This window comes from Cervus elaphus, chromosome 11 (assembly GCF_910594005.1).
Source record: "Cervus elaphus chromosome 11, mCerEla1.1, whole genome shotgun sequence".
Lineage (NCBI taxonomy): Eukaryota > Metazoa > Chordata > Mammalia > Artiodactyla > Cervidae > Cervus > Cervus elaphus.
In genome coordinates this window covers 90,475,991-90,493,969 of record NC_057825.1, presented here as the reverse complement: position 1 = coordinate 90,493,969, position 17,979 = coordinate 90,475,991, and the positions used below count along the sequence as shown (strand labels likewise).

Below are 17,979 nucleotides of genomic sequence, written 5' to 3'. Positions count from 1 at the left end.
TGCCTTTAGTAGTCACTGTAGCCAGCAAAAGTGATTGCCGTAGGACTGTTGCATCTCTGAAGCAGAGTTGCTGCTGCTGAGATTGAGTTAGCCAGCTCCAGAACATCTCCCTAACCGATGTGTCACCCAGATGCTGGCATCTGCACTGCGTTGTAGCCTGGCCCTGGCTTTAGCTTACCTAGTTGAGAGCTGGCAGACCAGAGACAAAGACCCATGTAAAAAGGAAGTTTTTCCTTGTCATCAAACTAGATAAAACTCTTAGCTTCTTAGAAGCTTCTTAGAAGAGTGCCTTGCATCTAGACAGTGTAGTGTTTATATATAGCCAGTCAGGCAGGTCTCAAATCCTAAGAAGGCAAGGATCAGAGTCCAGGAGGCCAGAGTGAAGCCTTAGGCAGAAGGAGAGGCTGAGGGGTACCTTCCTACTAAAGGCTGTCATGGGGGAGAGAAGGAGGGGAGGTAGAGCAGGAGGCAGAGATGTGTGTTTGGAGCCAAGTCACTAAGAGCCCAGAATTGACTTTTTCCAGATCAAGACAGAGACTCATGTTTCCATTTTAACTGTTTCCCATGATTCTCTCTCCCAATGACCTTCTTCCCTAGGATATCTAGAGAGTAAGTATATTATTCACTTGGGCCGTTTCCACTACTTTGAGGCAAGTCCTTCTGGTTTCCTCATTGACACTAATGACTACACTAAAATCCCTGCCCCATGAGTTGTCCCCACCCTGACATACTAATCTGCTAAACCAGCCTGGTGCCAGCTGGCTGGCTGCCTCCTCTCTCCTTGGTCCTTCAAGTGACCCTTGGCTTACCAGTTCCTTTGGGGCTGGGAGTGGTGACAGGGATTTTCCCCCATCAGTGCCAGGTAAAAGGTTGCTCCCGCCCACCTTCCTGGCACACTCAACGCTTGCTAGTCCAGGGCCTGAAATCCAGCCCTGACACAAGGGAGCTTCCTCAGCAGTCTTCCCGCCCTCCCAGTGGTGAGGCCCGGGCTTCAAGATGTCCCATAGAAGACTCTTTCTTAGAGGCAAGGCCTCACCCACGTTCTCAGCACCCTCTGGCTTCTGCGTTGCTGCTCGGGAGTCCTGTTCATTATGTGCCCAGATGGGCTCTGGGATTCCCTTCGGCCAGGTGCCTCTCTCAACAGTTCTTACTCTGTTCCTGAGAATCTCTAGATCCAGCAAGTACTGGCTTATCTACTTCCTGTGGCTCAACAACAGGCAAAAATAATCAGCCTCTCAATAGCATTCTTGAGGCCTAGCCAGTGATAATGCCATGTACTTAACCCCAGGTGATCAGCAGGATTTAAAAGCTCCCTTCCAAACACAGTCGGGCCAGAGGCCACCCAGATCACTGAAATCCACATTTCCCAGCCTCACAGGAATCAGTCTCTCAACTTGACCCTCTCCTGCTTTCCCACAGCCAGCTCTACCTCCAGAGCTCCATACTCTCTCCTTTCCAACCTGACACTTCTTTTTTTTTTCCCCATTTATTTTTATTAGTTGGAGGCTAATTACTTTACAGTATTGTAGTGGTTTTTGCCATACATTGACATGAATCAGCCATGGATTTACATGTGTTCCCCATCCCGATCCCCCCTCCCGCCTCCCTCTCCATTCCATCCCTCTGGGTCTTCCCAGTGCACCAGGCCTGAGCACTTGTCTCATGCATCCAACCTGGGCTGGTGATCTGTTTCACCCTTGATAGTATACATGTTTCAATGCTGTTCTCTCAGAACATCCCACCCTCGCCTTCTCCCACAGAGTCTAAAAGTCTGTTCTGTACATCTGTGTCTCTTTTTCTGTTTTGCATATAGGTTATCGTTACCATCTTTTTAAATTCCATATATATGCGTTAGTATACTGTATTGGTGTTTATCTTTCTGGCTTATTTCACTCTGTATAATGGGCTCCAGTTTTATCCATCTCATTAAAAAAACAGTGGTTAGATGCCACGAAGTAGGTGGCAAGGCCTTAACTGTATGTGTGTTGTCAGGCCCGAGAGCCTCTTCCATCCTTGTCAAGGGGAGTGCTAACCTTCTCTCCTTTCATACAACACCAACCTGACACTTCTTAGCAGGATGAGATGTGGAAAGATACAAAGACCTGATGAGGACTTTCAGGAAAGAGAAGAGGCCCCTGCGTCTTTGAGAGGTGTCCAGGGCCAAAGCAGATCCAGATCCTGGGCACACGGAGTGTGATGGGGTGGAGGCTCTCCTTTGGTCTCAGAGCATTGCCGGGTACAAGCCAGCATGCCGCCATCAGCCCTCAGGGCACCCGAGTTTCTCCTTCAAGTAATCCCCACTGCAGGCCTCAATGGCTAAGAAATCCTGGCCTCTGGGGCCCAGAGACTACCCTCTTCTCCTGTTCCCTCCAGCCTTATTTCTGGACCTCCCCTAAGGGAGTTGAAAGCCATCTCTGTCTTTGGGCTGCTTTGAGGAGTCATGAAACTAATGATCACATAGGATGTTAAATTAAGTGCCCTATAAAGGTCAGAAGTGCTTTTCTTCCTTTATTATTCTTTTTGTTTTGTTTAGTGTTGGTTTTATTTAGATTTATAGTATATCCAGCAGAGGAGTTGCTGTCTGGGATAAATCATCCTAAGTCAAGCCAGTTCCACAAACATCATGGTGCAGTTACTGTCTGAGGGACCAGATACAGTAATCATGATAGCCTGGAGGTCCTTTGTGCTTTCTTTTCAACCTAAACCTCTAAACCTCTGTCATCTCTCCTTCTTCCTGCCTTTCAAGCACGGACCTCCACATGTGGGTGGTTGTACCTTATATGCCATCTCTAAGTGTGCTTGATGAGTAATTCCAGGCTCAAGGCCCTAAAGCTTAGATCAGAAAGAGAAGTCTCAATTCGCTTGTGGCTGTCACCATCAGCCAGAGCCATAAAGCTGGGATGCTCATCAGAACCTCCCTACCATATGGATATAAATGTCCTTACGGACTCTCTGACCTTCTGACCTACTGGCCTCTCTAGTCCATCCCTCTGCACGGGGCCTCCCAACAGGAAAAAGTGGTCCAGGATTAGCCAAAGTCTTCCTGGGAGTAGCTTACTCCTTGGTGCCAGGTTCCTTCCATCCCCTCTCCTCACCCATCTCCATGCAGGGCAGGGAGCTGTGATGTCAGAGAGCTGGCTGAGCTCCTGAGGGATGGTCGTGAGGAGCCACCTCGGCCGACCCCAGGGATAAATGAGTCTGGGCAGTGTCCTTCTTTCTCTGCCATTAGAACTATCTGTGGGCTGGAGATCCAGTGTATAGAGGCTGGGGCCAAAGTTGACAATCACCAACAAATACCAGGGGCTGGGACCCCTTTCAGGGGAATGAAAGATTCCTAGGATCTGTCACAACAGCTAAGTCAGGTTTGGGGTTCCTCTGAACCTCGGCCTAGCCTTGCCTTTCTCCATCCATGCTTTCCAGTTAGGTCTCTCCATCTGCAGAATTGACAGCCAGAACTGCCCAGGGTTTGTGCTTTAGGAATATGCCATCTTGGGAGCTTTAGCAGGAGCCAGTTAAAAAGCTTTCCAAAGGTCAAGATCTGAAGGTGTAGCAGCCATTGAGACCTCGGGGGCTTCTCTTGCCTAAAGCCCTGGTTTTTCAAGTGAGAGAATGGCTCAGCCTTTTGGCACCTGCTTCCTCAGCAGCGTGCCCTCCGAACCACCTCACTGTCTCTGGGCCTCTATTCTGAGGCAAAGGAAAAGAGATCAGTCAAGCCCTTGGTTTTGTTAGGAGTAGGATAGAATTGCCAGCTAGAGTAATGTTTAGAAATGCATAGTGGCTTTCCATTACTCGTGTTCTCTTGAAATTGCTAGTTAAGAGCATTGTCCTGCTTTCCCTTTCAAATACCAGCTGTAAGGTCCCAGCAGGATTTAGCAGGTTCAGGGGGTAATGAGAAGACCTTAGACATTCTGTGAGATCCTGTTGTCCATCAGGGCTGCAGGAGGTGCCAGATACCTATAATAGGCTCATACCTGGGCATAGAAAGGAAGGAAGTAGGTAGGGTGAGTATGGATAGTAAGGGGGCTGGCCATGGCTGGCTATCAACTGTTTGCCAGAGGTGACTGAAGTTGGGAGGGATGGAGGTGCCAGCAGGGCAGCTTTCTGAATAGTAGGTGAGTATGGGCCTGACAGTGGAAATGTTCTGGACTCTCCCAACTCCGGGTGGTGGTTAAGACATAGTGGCCGCCATTGCCGCCTCGAACGCTTTGCTCTCTTTCTTCCCCTCTCTGTTTAGGATGAAGGACACCAGCCGCAAGAACAACATGTTTGCACAGTTTCGGAAAAATGAGCGAGACAAGCAGAAATTGATTGACACTGTGGCCAAGCAACTCCGGGGACTCATCAGCAGCCACCACTCGTGAAGACGGGCCTCGGGCCCACAGAGGCTGCTGGCTGCAGCCCCGGAGTCTGGGACCCAGCGCTGGCTGGCCCTGCATTTGTGCATTCTTCCTCAAAGAGAACAAATGTATTTTTTTATAATAACCTCTGTACAGTATTCGCATAACCTTTCCCTATAGTAGAAGAGGCACAAAAGTAAGCAAGTCCATGAGATGTTGCTAGGCTGGGCTTCAGGGGAAGTCAGGCTACACTGTATTTTCCTAGAGACGGTGGTGTCGTCAGTCCGGCGTGAGGAACCACCTTTCACCCGTGGCTCTAGAGCTTAGGTCTGGGGCTCAGAAACTGAACAAACAAAATGGGTACTTGGCACTGGGAGGTAAGGTGAGTAGGCAGCAGGATAATGAAGTACATCCTGTTCACTCCTAGGTTCCCCATTCATTGCGTAGGTGAGGCTGGTTGTTCCTGACACAAGGAAGGGGCCTGGAAGACATTACTACTTGGTCTATGAAAGACCAACACACAGCTGTGGAGTTCCAGAGGTTTCTTCCCCTCAGTCCACTGACTTTCCCTGACCAGACAACAAGCATGCCATTGTGACCAGATGACAGCTTCACCGCAGTCCCCCCAAGGGTGGCGTCTTTTAGCCTAGATCTGCCCCCAGTGCTTTTACTCCTGATTTTTCTGGGGCATGGAAGAGCTGGGTATGCAGTGGGACTAACTAGACCTTATGACTAGCTGTAGGTTGCCCCCACTCCAGGAGGAGGCCTTAAAAGCCAGCGTGAATGGGATCAGAGCCCCAGCCCCTTTCCCATTCCTCTCACTGCCTTCTTTCCTGGTCAGGCGCTTGGTTCAGGGCGTAGGTCCACAGTTATTCCATAGACAGAGAATCTCAGACTCGGCCGCCTCCAGCAGTGTCATTGGGATAGTCAGATTGCAGAAGCCTGAAAAAGTGACCTTTTGCTTTCCGCTTAGGTAAAACCTGAAGATTACTTGGAATCGTTCCTTTGTGTTTTAAAACCAACTTCCTGGCCACCATCTCTATAGGAAATGCCACCGGCTCTGTGCTGTGGGAGAGCTTTAGCTGGACTAGATGCCTCGGGATGGAGCCGCCGTCACCATGAAGTAGAGCAGGTCAGCCATGTCTAATGGTTTGTCACCCCCGCCACCCCTCACCAAGTCATACCCTGGGTAGGAAGCTCCTGCTCAAGCCTAAAGCTCCATCCCCTTTTGAGGTCCCCGTAGCTATCTTTTGGCTTTGTCTGAGAAAGATTGCCTGTAATCCTATCCTTCAAGCTCTGGAGTTTGCAGAGGAGCCTGAACCGGCTCTGTCCTCTGTCGCAAATGGGCTCCTGTGACTTAATGCAGAGGCTTTGCTGTGAGGTCAGTCAGCAGACCCTGCCCTTTAAGACACTTCAGGAAGACACTATTAAGGCTACTGGAGAGAGTATAATTGTGCTTCACCAAACAATGACAAATAAGCCACACAGGCCTTTCCAGCTAGGATTAGTGGGAAGAAAGACTCATCAAACAGAATTCTTCACTACCTTTGTCAGCTGCTGAGTTGCTTCTAGGGAGGGCAGTGCTTCCATTTCACCCCACCCCCACCCCCCTGCCAAATATTATGGCACAACTTAAAAACCATGGGGAAGAAAATACACACACAGACACACACAGACTTCCTCAAAACTGGAAAGACCGGCTGCTTGTGGACTCTGCAGAAGATTTCTGAGGCTCATTCTTGGGGCTAATCATCCTGAGGGCTTGGTCCAGGGTCTTAGAATGAGGCTCAGAGATGAGTGCTGCCACTCAGAACTTCCATAGCCAAGGGAAGGCAGGGGTCCATGGGAATGAGACCTAAAATGGCATCTCTCAAATTCTGGACTTTATTATAAAAGAGCAAGAAATGATCACTCTAATCCTATTGCTTAAGAGGGGCCCCCAAACACCCTCCTTCTCTAGACCCCAATTACAGCAGGACCTCTTTTGCTTTGAGTGCTGAGACTTTGAAGTGGAATGGAGGGAACCTTAAGTATGTCACTTTCAAGCATTATCATTGTTGGTCTGGTCTCAGACCTATACCCTGGAGAAACAGTGCTACAAAGAGAAAATGAACAGGGTGGAAGAACAGGGTTACCTTACCCCTTGCACACAGAAGCCCGTCTGTAGAAAATCATTTACTCAAGCCCAAGACTCACAGGGTAGATCCTTTGTTAGACCCCTTCTTTCCTCTTGGTCTGCCTCCGGCCTTCCCTAACAAAACCAACATGCACCTATGAGTTGTCTGTGGAGACACACCCTTGGTGACCAGGGATGGGTGAAAAACAGGGACTGGAAATGTCTAAACTGTTTAAATTGGTGAAGTCAGAGTTTTCAGTCTTGTCTATAGGCTTCAAGCTAGGTCAGCCCTTGAGAGGACTTGTACAAAGCATGGGTGCCTGTGTCCCCCAGAATCCTGAGATCTGGCCTCAAATGCCCAGAGATGTAGATACGCCCCAGAGGCCTCAGTAAGAGTCGAGAACATGGGTGCTTGGAGGCCTTTCCATCTTCTAGTTGGCTGAGTTCTTGGGAAAACCAGATCCATATTCCTGAAGGGACAGTCAGGTTGGGGACCCTAGTGGGTTGCAAGTAGTAATTTAGACAGCTGGAATAGTTTTAATGTATCACATGGCAAAATCTCTGAGTAGACTAAATGACACTGCTGATGGTGGGGAAGAACAGGACATGAAAATTGGAAGCAGCAGAGAGTTCCCATTGGTCAAGGGAATATACAGCATCCAGGGAGCAATGCCCAGCATTTGCATTGTCTCCCAGGCCTCCAAGTCAGCCTGGCTTCACTGCACACTTGACAAGTGCTTGCGCAGCTAGTCCCAGACCCAGGCCCTTTGTCCCCAAGATTGGCATCGGCCGTGGCTCTGCCCACGAGGCCTCTGAGCACACTCCCCAGGGCCTGCTGCAGAAGCCTCGTCACCAGAGCCGCACTTCTCCCAGGATGCTGCACCTGGCTGCTTTTGTTGCCTCTTTTATCTTTTTCCTTTGCCTGAGTTTGCGATTACTTTTCACTAATGTGTTGGAAATGGCCTTTTTATTTTGCACAAATAGTTGCACATTTATGAGGGAAATTTAGGAAAGTCCATTTTTAACTCTAAAGGGAACTTTTTTCTTTAAAACTCAACCAGTAAAGCTACTGATACAGATGGGCCTCGTGGTTAGTAGAAAACCTCTTACATGGAAAGAGCATGTCTATTCCTCCTGTATGTTCTCTTTTAATTACTATTAAATAAGGGAGCCTACGTACCTGTTCAAAAGCCACCGTGTTGTCTCATGATTTTTGTTCTCTGCTTTCACACCGTGGAGCATGGTTGGTGATCTGGATACAGACACTGCACCCCTTCAGCCACACTGGGGACTAGAGCAGGCAGAAGCCTGCTGGGGAGGAGAAAGCCACCTGCGAGACAAGGCAAGAAATTGAATTGTGACCTTGGAAACATTCCAAACCACCGGCCTAGGCTTTCCTGCCTGTACCATTAACACTGGCATCATCGTCATCAAGAGGAATAACCCTTGAATTGCCTGATTTATGAGGAGTACCTGGCTAGGCAACTTGGGGCTCACTGTGTTCTGAATACTGGCCCTGCCATGGAAAGGCTCCTGGTTAAGACGGAGCCAGGAGGGATTATCTAGAAGAAGGAGTGAAATGAGCCTGTCTTAGAGCTTGGTGGGGAGAGGGACAAGCATCACAGACTGCTGTGGGAATGGCTCTCATCAGGGAAGCAGCACAGAGGAAAGTGAAAGTCACTCAGTCATGTCCAACTCTTTGCGACCCCATGGACTATACAGTCCATGGAATTCCCCAGGCCAGAATACTGGAGTGGGTAGCCTTTCCCTTCCCCAGGGGATCTTCCCAACCCAAGGATCGAAGCCAGGTATCCCACATTGCAGGCGGATTCTTTACTAGCTGAGCTACCAGGGCACAGAGAAATGGGGATGTTAATTAGCTGGGCCTTGAAGGAATTAAATTCAATGTGGTGCAGACCACATTAGAGTGAAAAGTTGGCACAGGTCTGGTGTGTGCACAAATCTGGTAGGCATATCTGAAACCTCGGTGAGTAAAGCCTGAAATGTCTGTGCACAGCACCCAGCCTTCCTGGCCCCAGGCTGGCACAGAATGGGAACAGGCTGGAGAGAATTTCTTCAGTAACAAGTCTGACCGCTGCAACCGGGCTTCAATGCCTGAGAGGCCTGGGCTTCAGTTCCTGCTGTACCACTTACCAGCTGAATGACCTTGAACAGTGAACTCCCTGAATCTCATAATCCTTATCAGTGAAAGCAGAACCATAGTCGGGCCTGATGTACAGGCTTGCTGTGAAGTGTAACTGGGCTACGGATGATCAAAAGGCCTAGCCATTTCCTAGCCACACACAAAATCTCTTCCAGGCCTTTCCCTCCCTTGCCTCCAATTCCACAATGTGCAGTGACAACATCATATGGAATTGTCCAGAGCATCTCTGCCTCTCAGTTTCCCCTCCCCAAGCTCATCACAGGCTTCATGGCACTGGGGTCTCCCAAACTCCTGAGTAGACACTGAGATACAAGCCGTCACTTCAGACAGCCAGTTACCTGGCTCAGAGTAGAGCCAGTCCTTCAGGTGGGATCTGCCCCCCTCAATTCCACTTGGAACCTCCTCTGCCAAAACTTATACCACCTTCTAAAGTTTAGGAGTTCTTGACCAGAATTCTGTGCACCCTTGGAGTGTGTATGTGGGGGAATATATGTACATACACACAGGCTTGATCCACTCAGTTTTCTGGCTAGAAGGTACATGGCTTTCATCAATGTCTAAGGAAGATTCAGGACTAAAATCCTGAGTAATAACCAGATCCCTTTGGAAGTATAGATCTCCCTGAAGGAAAGGCCAGACGCTGAGCCGTCACCTCTCCCTGCCTCACAGAGTTCTGGCAGGAGATTTTTCAAGACCTGCAGCTCTGCTTCCCACCTCTTCCGGGAGCCTCCACATGAACCTCGGGTCACACCTAAAAACCAGTACAACCACCATTCCTAGCTGGACCTCCCCGAACCAGTTTAGGGTCCCCAGGGGCACGCGAGGACCCTGTACTTCTGAGAAGAGAGACTTCCAGCTGGTTGAGGGAATCGCAAGCAAGAAGGTCCAGTCTAGAGGCTTGGGCTGTCGAAGCTGAACTGAACCCAGTCTGTTTCCCACAGCTTCTGAGCCTGAGCACTGACTGCTCCAAAGTCTCACCCACGGCCTTGTCCGGAGAGGGCCCAGCAACCCTCATGGTGCGTCTGCACCTCGGGGAACCGCCCCGAACCAGGGACAGATGGGAGCTGTCTCCAGCTTGCCCCTTGTCTCATCTGCTCACCAGGCAGATGAGGATGGGGAACAGCCAGTGGGAGATAAGCAGAGGGAGGAGAAAGAGTGCCAGACCTTTTACCCCGGAGGCCTCAGCTTTGATTTAATGGACACTGTTTGCCGGGAATGAGAGAGCCTCCAGGCCCAAGAGACCAGGAGACAAAGGCTCTCGAGGAAGTGCAGGGAGGCGGAGGGGAGCGGTGGGGCCCGGCATTGTGCTGGAGCACCACCCCTCTATCTGTTTCAATCACTGCTAGGGTTAGGGTTACCCTGCCTTTGGGGCCCCGGCTCCTCTGCGGGGTCTGTGACATCAGCTGTTGTGATGTTAATGGAGCCCCCCCAGCCCCCGCACAGGGGGTACCCCCACACTGACCAGCCCACCTCAGCTCCTGTTCCCTCAGGGAGGGGGCAGTCTGTGGGCCCAGAACCCAACCCAGGACAACAGCCCCCTCCCAGTCTGAACCCACTGCTAAGTGTACCTTCCAAGCCCAAGCTGTGACCTTCCTCTCTCCAAAGCTCCAGAAAAGGAATGAAATCTGAACATTGAGACGCTTTTCTGGCCCTAAACAATCCTTCCATTCTCTAGGCTCAATGATGGGTCTATTCCCTCCTGTAAATGGGTCTCGTAATCTTCAACTTTTACCTTTGCTTCTAAGGGTAATTAATTGCATCTCCCTCTTGTTCTCCCCACACACTCCCCTCTCTGTTACAAGGCTCAGGTTAAGCTGGGTGGACGGCTTTTCTTTCTTTCTATTCCATAGAGTGCTTATTTTTAAAGCTGATGGAGTAATGCCCTGCCCTCTGCAGTGAACCTCTTTTCCAGAGAAGCCTGCTGGGGAAATGGCACTTCCCTGGGCACAGGAAAGGGGGCTTCCGACTGGCCAGCTTTTCAGAGAACCAGCTCGGAGCTACCATTTCACTCCTTCCAACCCCCACATATGTTTCCAAAGTTTTAGGAAAGACATTTTGAGGTACCACTCAGAAGCAAAGTGGAGGGTTAGGTAGTGATCTGGGAGGTAAAGATGGGGATGGGGGAAAGCAAGACCAAAGGGTCAGAGTCTCTTTTTTTTCCAGGATGAGGAGAAACAGTAAGGTTCGAGCGCAGGGCAGCTTGAGGACATCCAGGCTGGAGGTGAGGGTAAGACCCATGAAGGCCAGCTGGCAGAGAGACTGCCGTGGTAGCGGTAGGTCACGCAAGCAGGAAGCTGAGCCCCACAGAGGCTGGTGGTTCCTAGTGGTGGTGAACTTGGCTGACGCCTCTGCTCTTCGAAGGCCGGAAAGACATCACAGGCCTGTCTGGGGCCCCCACAGTACCTCAGCCAGCAGATGGCATATGGGCTCTCGTGGCCACATCAAGTCACACTAGTGATTCGCTACCGAGAGAGGGGACTGTGAGAGCAGCCCTCCTTGCTAAGAGGAATTCTCTGTCACTGACATTCTTGAGAAAGCATATGGTGATAATAAAAAGCAAACCAACGTTTAGCCAGGTTTATTACCGTGTAAAATTCTCTGCAGATATGTTCCATTCCACTCTTGGTATGCCACGGAATAAGGAACAGGTTGAAAACAGATTGAGTAAGGTGAGAAATCAAAGTAGCATTTTAATTCCTGATGGGCGGGATGTGGTCCTGGCGGTGATGGTGAACGTGTTCATACATGCCTGAGCACACGTGCACACAGATCCGACAGTACTACTGGAGGTTTCCCCACTGGGCCCGAAGGCCATTCCCCACATTTAATTACTGCTCACAGGATGGTGAAGTTCATTTTACTACATATATACTGACTTTTTTCACAAAAAAGTTATGGTGTATTAAACTACAGGTTTTTTTTTCTACACAGTGTATCTTAAACATTTTTGTGGCAACATACAGGATATCTTCATCCTTTGTGAAGCTCATAATTATTTCTAGTGCACAAATATACCTTGAGTTTATTTAACCAATTCCCAATTGATGGATATTTGGGATGTCTCCTGTATTTCATAGGCGTTTCACAGTATATCAAGACATCTGTACACATCTTTGCCTTGTTTAGGTATTTCTGCAGCATACAGTTTCAGGAGTGAAATTGATTGGTTAAAGGCTACAAATACCATAAATATTAATAAAAAGTGTGTCTTCCTTTCTAGCAAATCACCAACTTATACTGTCTCCAATACTGTATGAATTTGCTTGTATTCTCAGCCTTAAGGAATTTCAATATTCTTGATTCATTTTTTGCAAAAGTAAAAAATCATTTCCTTTTGTTTTATTTATACTTCCTTACAGTGAGCCTAAGCATCACTTATATTGTTTATTGCTCATTGTATTTCCTCTTGTATGAAGTAGCCATCCATTTATTGTGCCTTTAAAAAAATAGGTTGTTTCCTTGTTCATATGATTTGTAACTCTTTGTCTATATATGGGATTTCAATTATTTGTCTTTTGCATAGCAAATATTTTTCCCAGCTTTTCTTCTGAGTTTGTTCACGGTCCATATCTTTTAGAACTCTTCATTCTACAAGTAAAAAAAACCAACTCAGAAGAGGAGATCTATTGATTGAAAAGTCCAAAGTTAGTTCAAGGTTGCTTTGTTTCAATGACTGAAAAAATCAAGGTTCTTTCCTTCTCTCTACTATCTTTTCAAGTAGCAAGGCCATCCTAAATTTCACTATCCTTCTGGTGGCTGACGGTCATTTTTCCAGGTTTCATGTCACCACACCACACTGTGTGGAAACCGACTTCCATGGGCCCTCCGAGATGAGTGAGGAACCTTCTGTCCCATGTGCCTCCCCTATTTGGAGACCTAAATTTAATTACACGTCATTCTTTTTGATCAGGACCAATTCATGAGTTTACTGCTTAGGCCAGAGTGACTTGTACCAATCATGGTGGCAAAGGCAACAGGGTTATCTTGGTAGGTTAAACCAATCAGTTCTCACCCCTAGAATTTAGAGTAAAGAGATATTAACACTCACCACAAAGCAAACTGCAAGACATCTGAGCAATGGGGAAGAGACGGGTGGAATATTGAGGAGACAGGCCACAATATTCACTGCATGGTGCTTTTTTGTCATATAGAAAGTTTTTTCATTTTTGGAACGTTAATTTATCGGAATTTTCATTTATGATGTTTAGATTTCACATCATACTTAGATTTTCCCCTCTTCAAAGCTGTAAAAACATTGACCCATGTTTTCTTCTGATATTTGTGTTTAATATAGCAGCCATTTATCAGTTTGAATTTTACTTAGAGGTGAAGAATATGGCAGAGACCCAGCTTTTTCTTTTTTTCCAAATGGCTCACCAGTTGTCTCCCAACATCACTGATTTCTTTTTAAGTGTTATTTTTTTATCATATATAAAATTCCCATTTATTCTTGGGTCTATTTCTGGACTTTCTACACTGTTCCATGATCATTCTGTTTCTGAGCCATTACCACATTGTTTTAGTTACCATTGTCTTTGTAATTGGTATTAATATCTAGTAACCTACATTGTGGAGTAGGAAATGGCAACTCACTCCAGTATTCTTGCCTGGAGAATTCCATAGACAGAAGAGCCTGGCGGGCTACAGTCCATGTCACAGAGTCGGACACGGACTGAAGCTACTGAGCGTGCATGTGTGCATGCAACCTACATCGTGGTTTTCTTTTTTCAAAATGTTCTTCAATATTTGGATACTTATTCCTCCCAAGTAGTTTTTTTTTTTAAATTGAGGTATAGTTGCTTTAAAATGTTGTATTCTCCCAGAGTAGTTTTAATCTTTAAAAAAATGTTTAAAGGTATACTGTGATTTTGACTGGAATTGCACTGAATTATAAAATAATTTACAGGTAAACAACACTTTTATAACATAAAGCCTGTCTATGCAATGATGAAAATGTTTATTTACTCACCACATGTATATTCCTCTGACAGTTTTTAACATTTTCTTCATTTAGATTCTTTGCATTTCTTATTCAATACAACCACAGATGTTTTATGTTGTCATTATTGTTATAAATGAGATCTCTCCTTCCATGTTCTATATTTTCTTTGGCTTTTAATTACAGAAGTAATATGTAAACACCTATAAAATTAGAAAAACTCCTGAAGTCTGATATTACCTAATATTGGTAAGGATATGGAGGAACATTTGTAGGAAGATAAATTAATACAACTACTTTAGAAAGTAGTTTGATGATGCAGATCCAAACCCCTTATCCACAACTCAGAAATCCAAAGAGCTCTGAAAATTGAACTCTCTTTCCTAATTTATTTGGTGGCAAAACCTGACCTGATGTGAAGCTATGTGTCAATCTTTATTTGTCTCACTTAATGTGAATATTTATATTTTTCACCACAGAAGAAATAATACATTTGATTATAGAATACGTTCCCAAACCCTACTGAGAGTGTTATGTATGGCATATATACTATATTACCTTTCTAAAATCCAAAAAATTCTTAATCCTGAAACGTATCTGACCGTAAGGGCATTGAGCAATGCATTGTGGGCCTGTATCTAAGAAAGATGCTCATATCTAAAGACCCAGCAATGTTACTTCTGAGAATAGTCCCTTGGGAAATCAATCCTGTGGGCACAAGGAGACCTAAGACTGTTCATTCTAGCACTGCTTGTAATGATGAAAAACTAGAAATTACCTAAAGGTCCACCAAGCAGTGAGTAGATAAATTGTGATGTATTCATCTAATAGAATATATCACAGCAGTATATACAGCAGTCAGAATGAACTATAGTTACATATGTCAATATGAATAAATCTTTTGAAAGTTGTTGAGTAAAAAAGCAAGTTGAAGAATGATAACAGTGCCTTGTAACTCTGAAAACATGAGGGAGAATGATAAACTGTAAGTTCCTTCTGCAGTAGGAGGAACAAAATAAGGTCCACTGGGGTACACAGGGTTTTTTTACTTTATAAAGTCTAATTTCTTTTTAAAAAATCTGAAATGAACATGGCAAAATGTTGAAATGTTTTTACAAATAAATGTGTAGTCTACATAATGGTCCTAACTCTTTTTGTGGCTGCATAGTATTCCATGGTGGGACTACTCCTTAATTTAGCCATTTCCTTACTATTTATTGATATTTAACTTGCTTTCACTTACTTGTTATAACCAAAACTGCAGAATCAAGCACATTTGATATCTTTTTGCATTTACACAAACATTTCTTTCAGATCGCTAGTAATTCCTAGGAGTGATGTTAGTAGATAAGGGGTATACATTTTATGGACTCCCCAGATGGCACTAGTGGTAAAGAGCCTGCCAGCCAATGCGGGCTACACAAGAGACACGGGTTTGATCTCTGGGTTTGATCAGTGGGGATGAAAAGAGTCGGACATGACTGAAGCAACTTAGCACACATATATTTTGTATTTTGTTAGATGATGCCAATTGTTTTTCAAACAGGCTGTACTAATTTATTTTCTTACCAGCAATATAAGAGATTGTCAGTTTCCCAACATCATCAGTGAGACTCCAACTGGAATCAGGAGAAATGGTTTATTACTTTGCAGTTGCCAGTTTCTGTTAGGCTGAATCATCTTTTCCTATCTCATCAGTCAGTTACAGTATTCTCAAGAAATTGCCAGTTGATACTGTTTTCAGTTCAAAGTATGTTCAGCTACAAGTAATTGAAAATGGACAATGAGTTTGGTAAAGAATAAGGTAGGAATTTTTTGGTTCTTCATTTGGTTTTCATGTTTTGTTTTGACTAAGAGGAATTTTGGAGGCTTAGCACAAGCGGTACAAGGCTAGAGCAGCTGAGCGGCAGGGACCCAGGCACTTCTGTCTTCCTGTCCTGTCTCCTTAGCATGCTCACCACTTCATAGGCACGGGGCAGCTGTGTCCGTACAGACATATGTCCACCTTCCAGGATGGAGGAAGAAAAAAAATAAAGAGATCAAGGCCTGTTCAGGTCAAATCTCTCCCTTTCATATGTGCATGCGTGCTCAGTCACGTCTGACTCTTTGTGACCCCATGGACTGTAGCCTCTGTCCATGGATTATCCTGGCAAGAATGCTAGAGTGGGTTGCCATTTCCTCCTCCAGGGGGCTTGCCCGCTGTGTATCCAACCTGTGTATCCAGCATCTCCTGGCAGGTGGATTCTTTACCACTGAGCCTCCTGAGAAACCTGTGTATCCAGCATCTCCTGGCAGGTGGATTCTTTACCACTGAGCCTCCTGAGAAACCTGTCCCTTTCTTAGAAACCTGTAATTTTCATCTTCCTTTGGGTTTGAATATTACCCTAAAAGTATGCATTCTCAGAATTATTTAAATTGCTATTTAACATTATCTCTTCATGTTACCTCCTCTTACATCATATTGGTCAAAATGTGGCCACTAAACCGATCATGGCCAAAGAGAGTATGACTATGGTTTAGACCAATGATGGTTCATTCCCTGTAAGCTCCATCAGAGCAGAGTGTTTTCTTCACAGACTTATCCTTAGTGCCTAGAAGAGTTTTTGCCACATAGAATATGTTCAATAAATTCTGCTGAATAAACTGCATGCATTAATGAAAAGGTAAATGGAGCTGGGATGGGGTGGGAGATCCAGGGATCTGTAACAGCATTTGAGCCAATCTGAGTCCTGTCCGCAGGAAGTCGTTAGGAATAAATACTCTCAACAGAGGGGGTCTATCACAATATCCTGGATCCACCGAGCCAATTGATGCTAACTACCTATGTGTTTGTATACATGGGCAACTATTGTCTCCCAGTCTTTCACTTATTTTTTAAATAAACTTAATTTTCAAATAATTTCAGGTTTACAGAAAAGTTGCAAAGTGGTACAGAGTTTATACCACTCACCCAGATTCCTCTGTGAACATATTATCGTGTATATGTGTGAAAATGTTAAAAACCAAAAGAGTTTTCCTAGCTCCTTAGTCTCCTCTGGTCCATGACAGTTTCTCAGTCTTTCCTTGCTTTTCATGTCCTTAACAGTTTTGAGGAGTACTGGTCAAGTATTTTGTAGAACATCCTTCAAATTTATGTTTGTCTGATGTTTTGGTCTTGATTAGCATAGGGAAATGGGGTTTTTGAAAGAATACCACAGAGGGGAAATAAATGTACTTCTCATTGCATATCAGAGCTTACACGATGTCCATGTGACGTCACTAATGATGCGAACCTTGATCACTTGGGTAAGGCAGCGTCTGCTATGTTTGTTCACAATGAAGTCATTATTTATCCCTTTCCATAGTCTGTTATTAGAAGCAAGTCACTAATTACAGCCCACACTTAAAAATGGTGACAAGGAGAGGTGGAGTGTTTTTACCTCCTAGAAAGGGTATCTAAATAAATTCTTTGGAATTCTTCTATAAGGATTTTTTTCTTTTTATTCTCATTTATTATTTTAAATTATGTATTTCAGTGTGAATGCATACTCGTTTTAGGTTTTTTCTTTTTGAAATCTTTTATTGTGATATAACTCACACAATGTAAAATTCATCATTTCAAAGTAAGAATTCGATGGATTTTTGTATACTCTCAATTTTTGTGCAGCCATCACCATCTAATTTCAGGATATTCCCATCAACCCAAAGGAAACACTGTATTTATTAGCAATCACTTCTAATTCCCTCTTTCTCTATCCCCTGAATCTACTTTGTGTTCCTATTAATTTGCCCATTCAGTATATTTTATGTAGGTGGAATCATATGTGTCCTTTTGTGCCTGGTTTCTTTCACTTAGCAAAATGCTTTCAAGGTTTATACGTGTTGTAACATGTATCAATACTTCATTCCTTTTATGACTAAATAATATTCCATTCTATAGGTATTACTACATTTTGCTTATCCATTCATCTGTTGATAGACTTTTGCCCATCAGTGAATAGACAAACAAGTCCAATAGAAGAATAAACAGCTTGTTTCCACTTTGGGGCCCTTGTGGACAATGCCATTGTGACCATTAGTGTACAATTTTGTTTGGACATGTTTTTAATTCTCTCGGTACATACCTAGAGGATCCGCTAGGCTATATGATAAATCTATGTTTAACTTTTTGAGGAGCTGCCAAACTATTTTCCAAAGTGTCTGCATTATTTTATAGTCCTACCAGCAAAGCAAGAGGGTTCAAATTTCATCATATATTTGCCAGCACTTGGTATTTTCTGGTTTGCTTTTTTTTTTTTTTTTTTAACTGCCATCCTGGTAGGTATGAAGTGATATCTCACTGTAGTTTTAATATTCATTTCCCTAATGACTAATAATGTTGAGAATCTTTGCTTGTGCTTATTAGCCATTTGTATATCATCTTTGGAGAAATGTCTATTCAAAT

At 45.0% G+C, this 17,979-nt stretch overlaps 1 protein-coding gene and 1 non-coding gene across 3 annotated transcripts in view; one reads left to right on the top strand and one right to left on the bottom strand.

Moving 5' to 3' along the window:
* The window catches only part of EXOC6B (exocyst complex component 6B), a 664,516-nt gene extending 656,869 nt beyond the window's left edge, over window positions 1-7,647 (top strand). For both annotated transcript variants that reach the window (XM_043918361.1, XM_043918362.1), the window contains exon 22: window positions 4,235-7,647. In XM_043918361.1, the coding sequence (XP_043774296.1) occupies window positions 4,235-4,361 (127 nt within the window). In that variant the 3' untranslated portion in view covers window positions 4,362-7,647. The remainder of the gene's footprint in view (window positions 1-4,234) is intronic.
* On the bottom strand, window positions 1,930-2,055 carry LOC122704185. The gene has a single exon (XR_006343798.1). It is a non-coding gene; the product is annotated as a U6atac minor spliceosomal RNA (small nuclear RNA).
* Window positions 7,648-17,979: the final 10,332 nt, after the last annotated feature.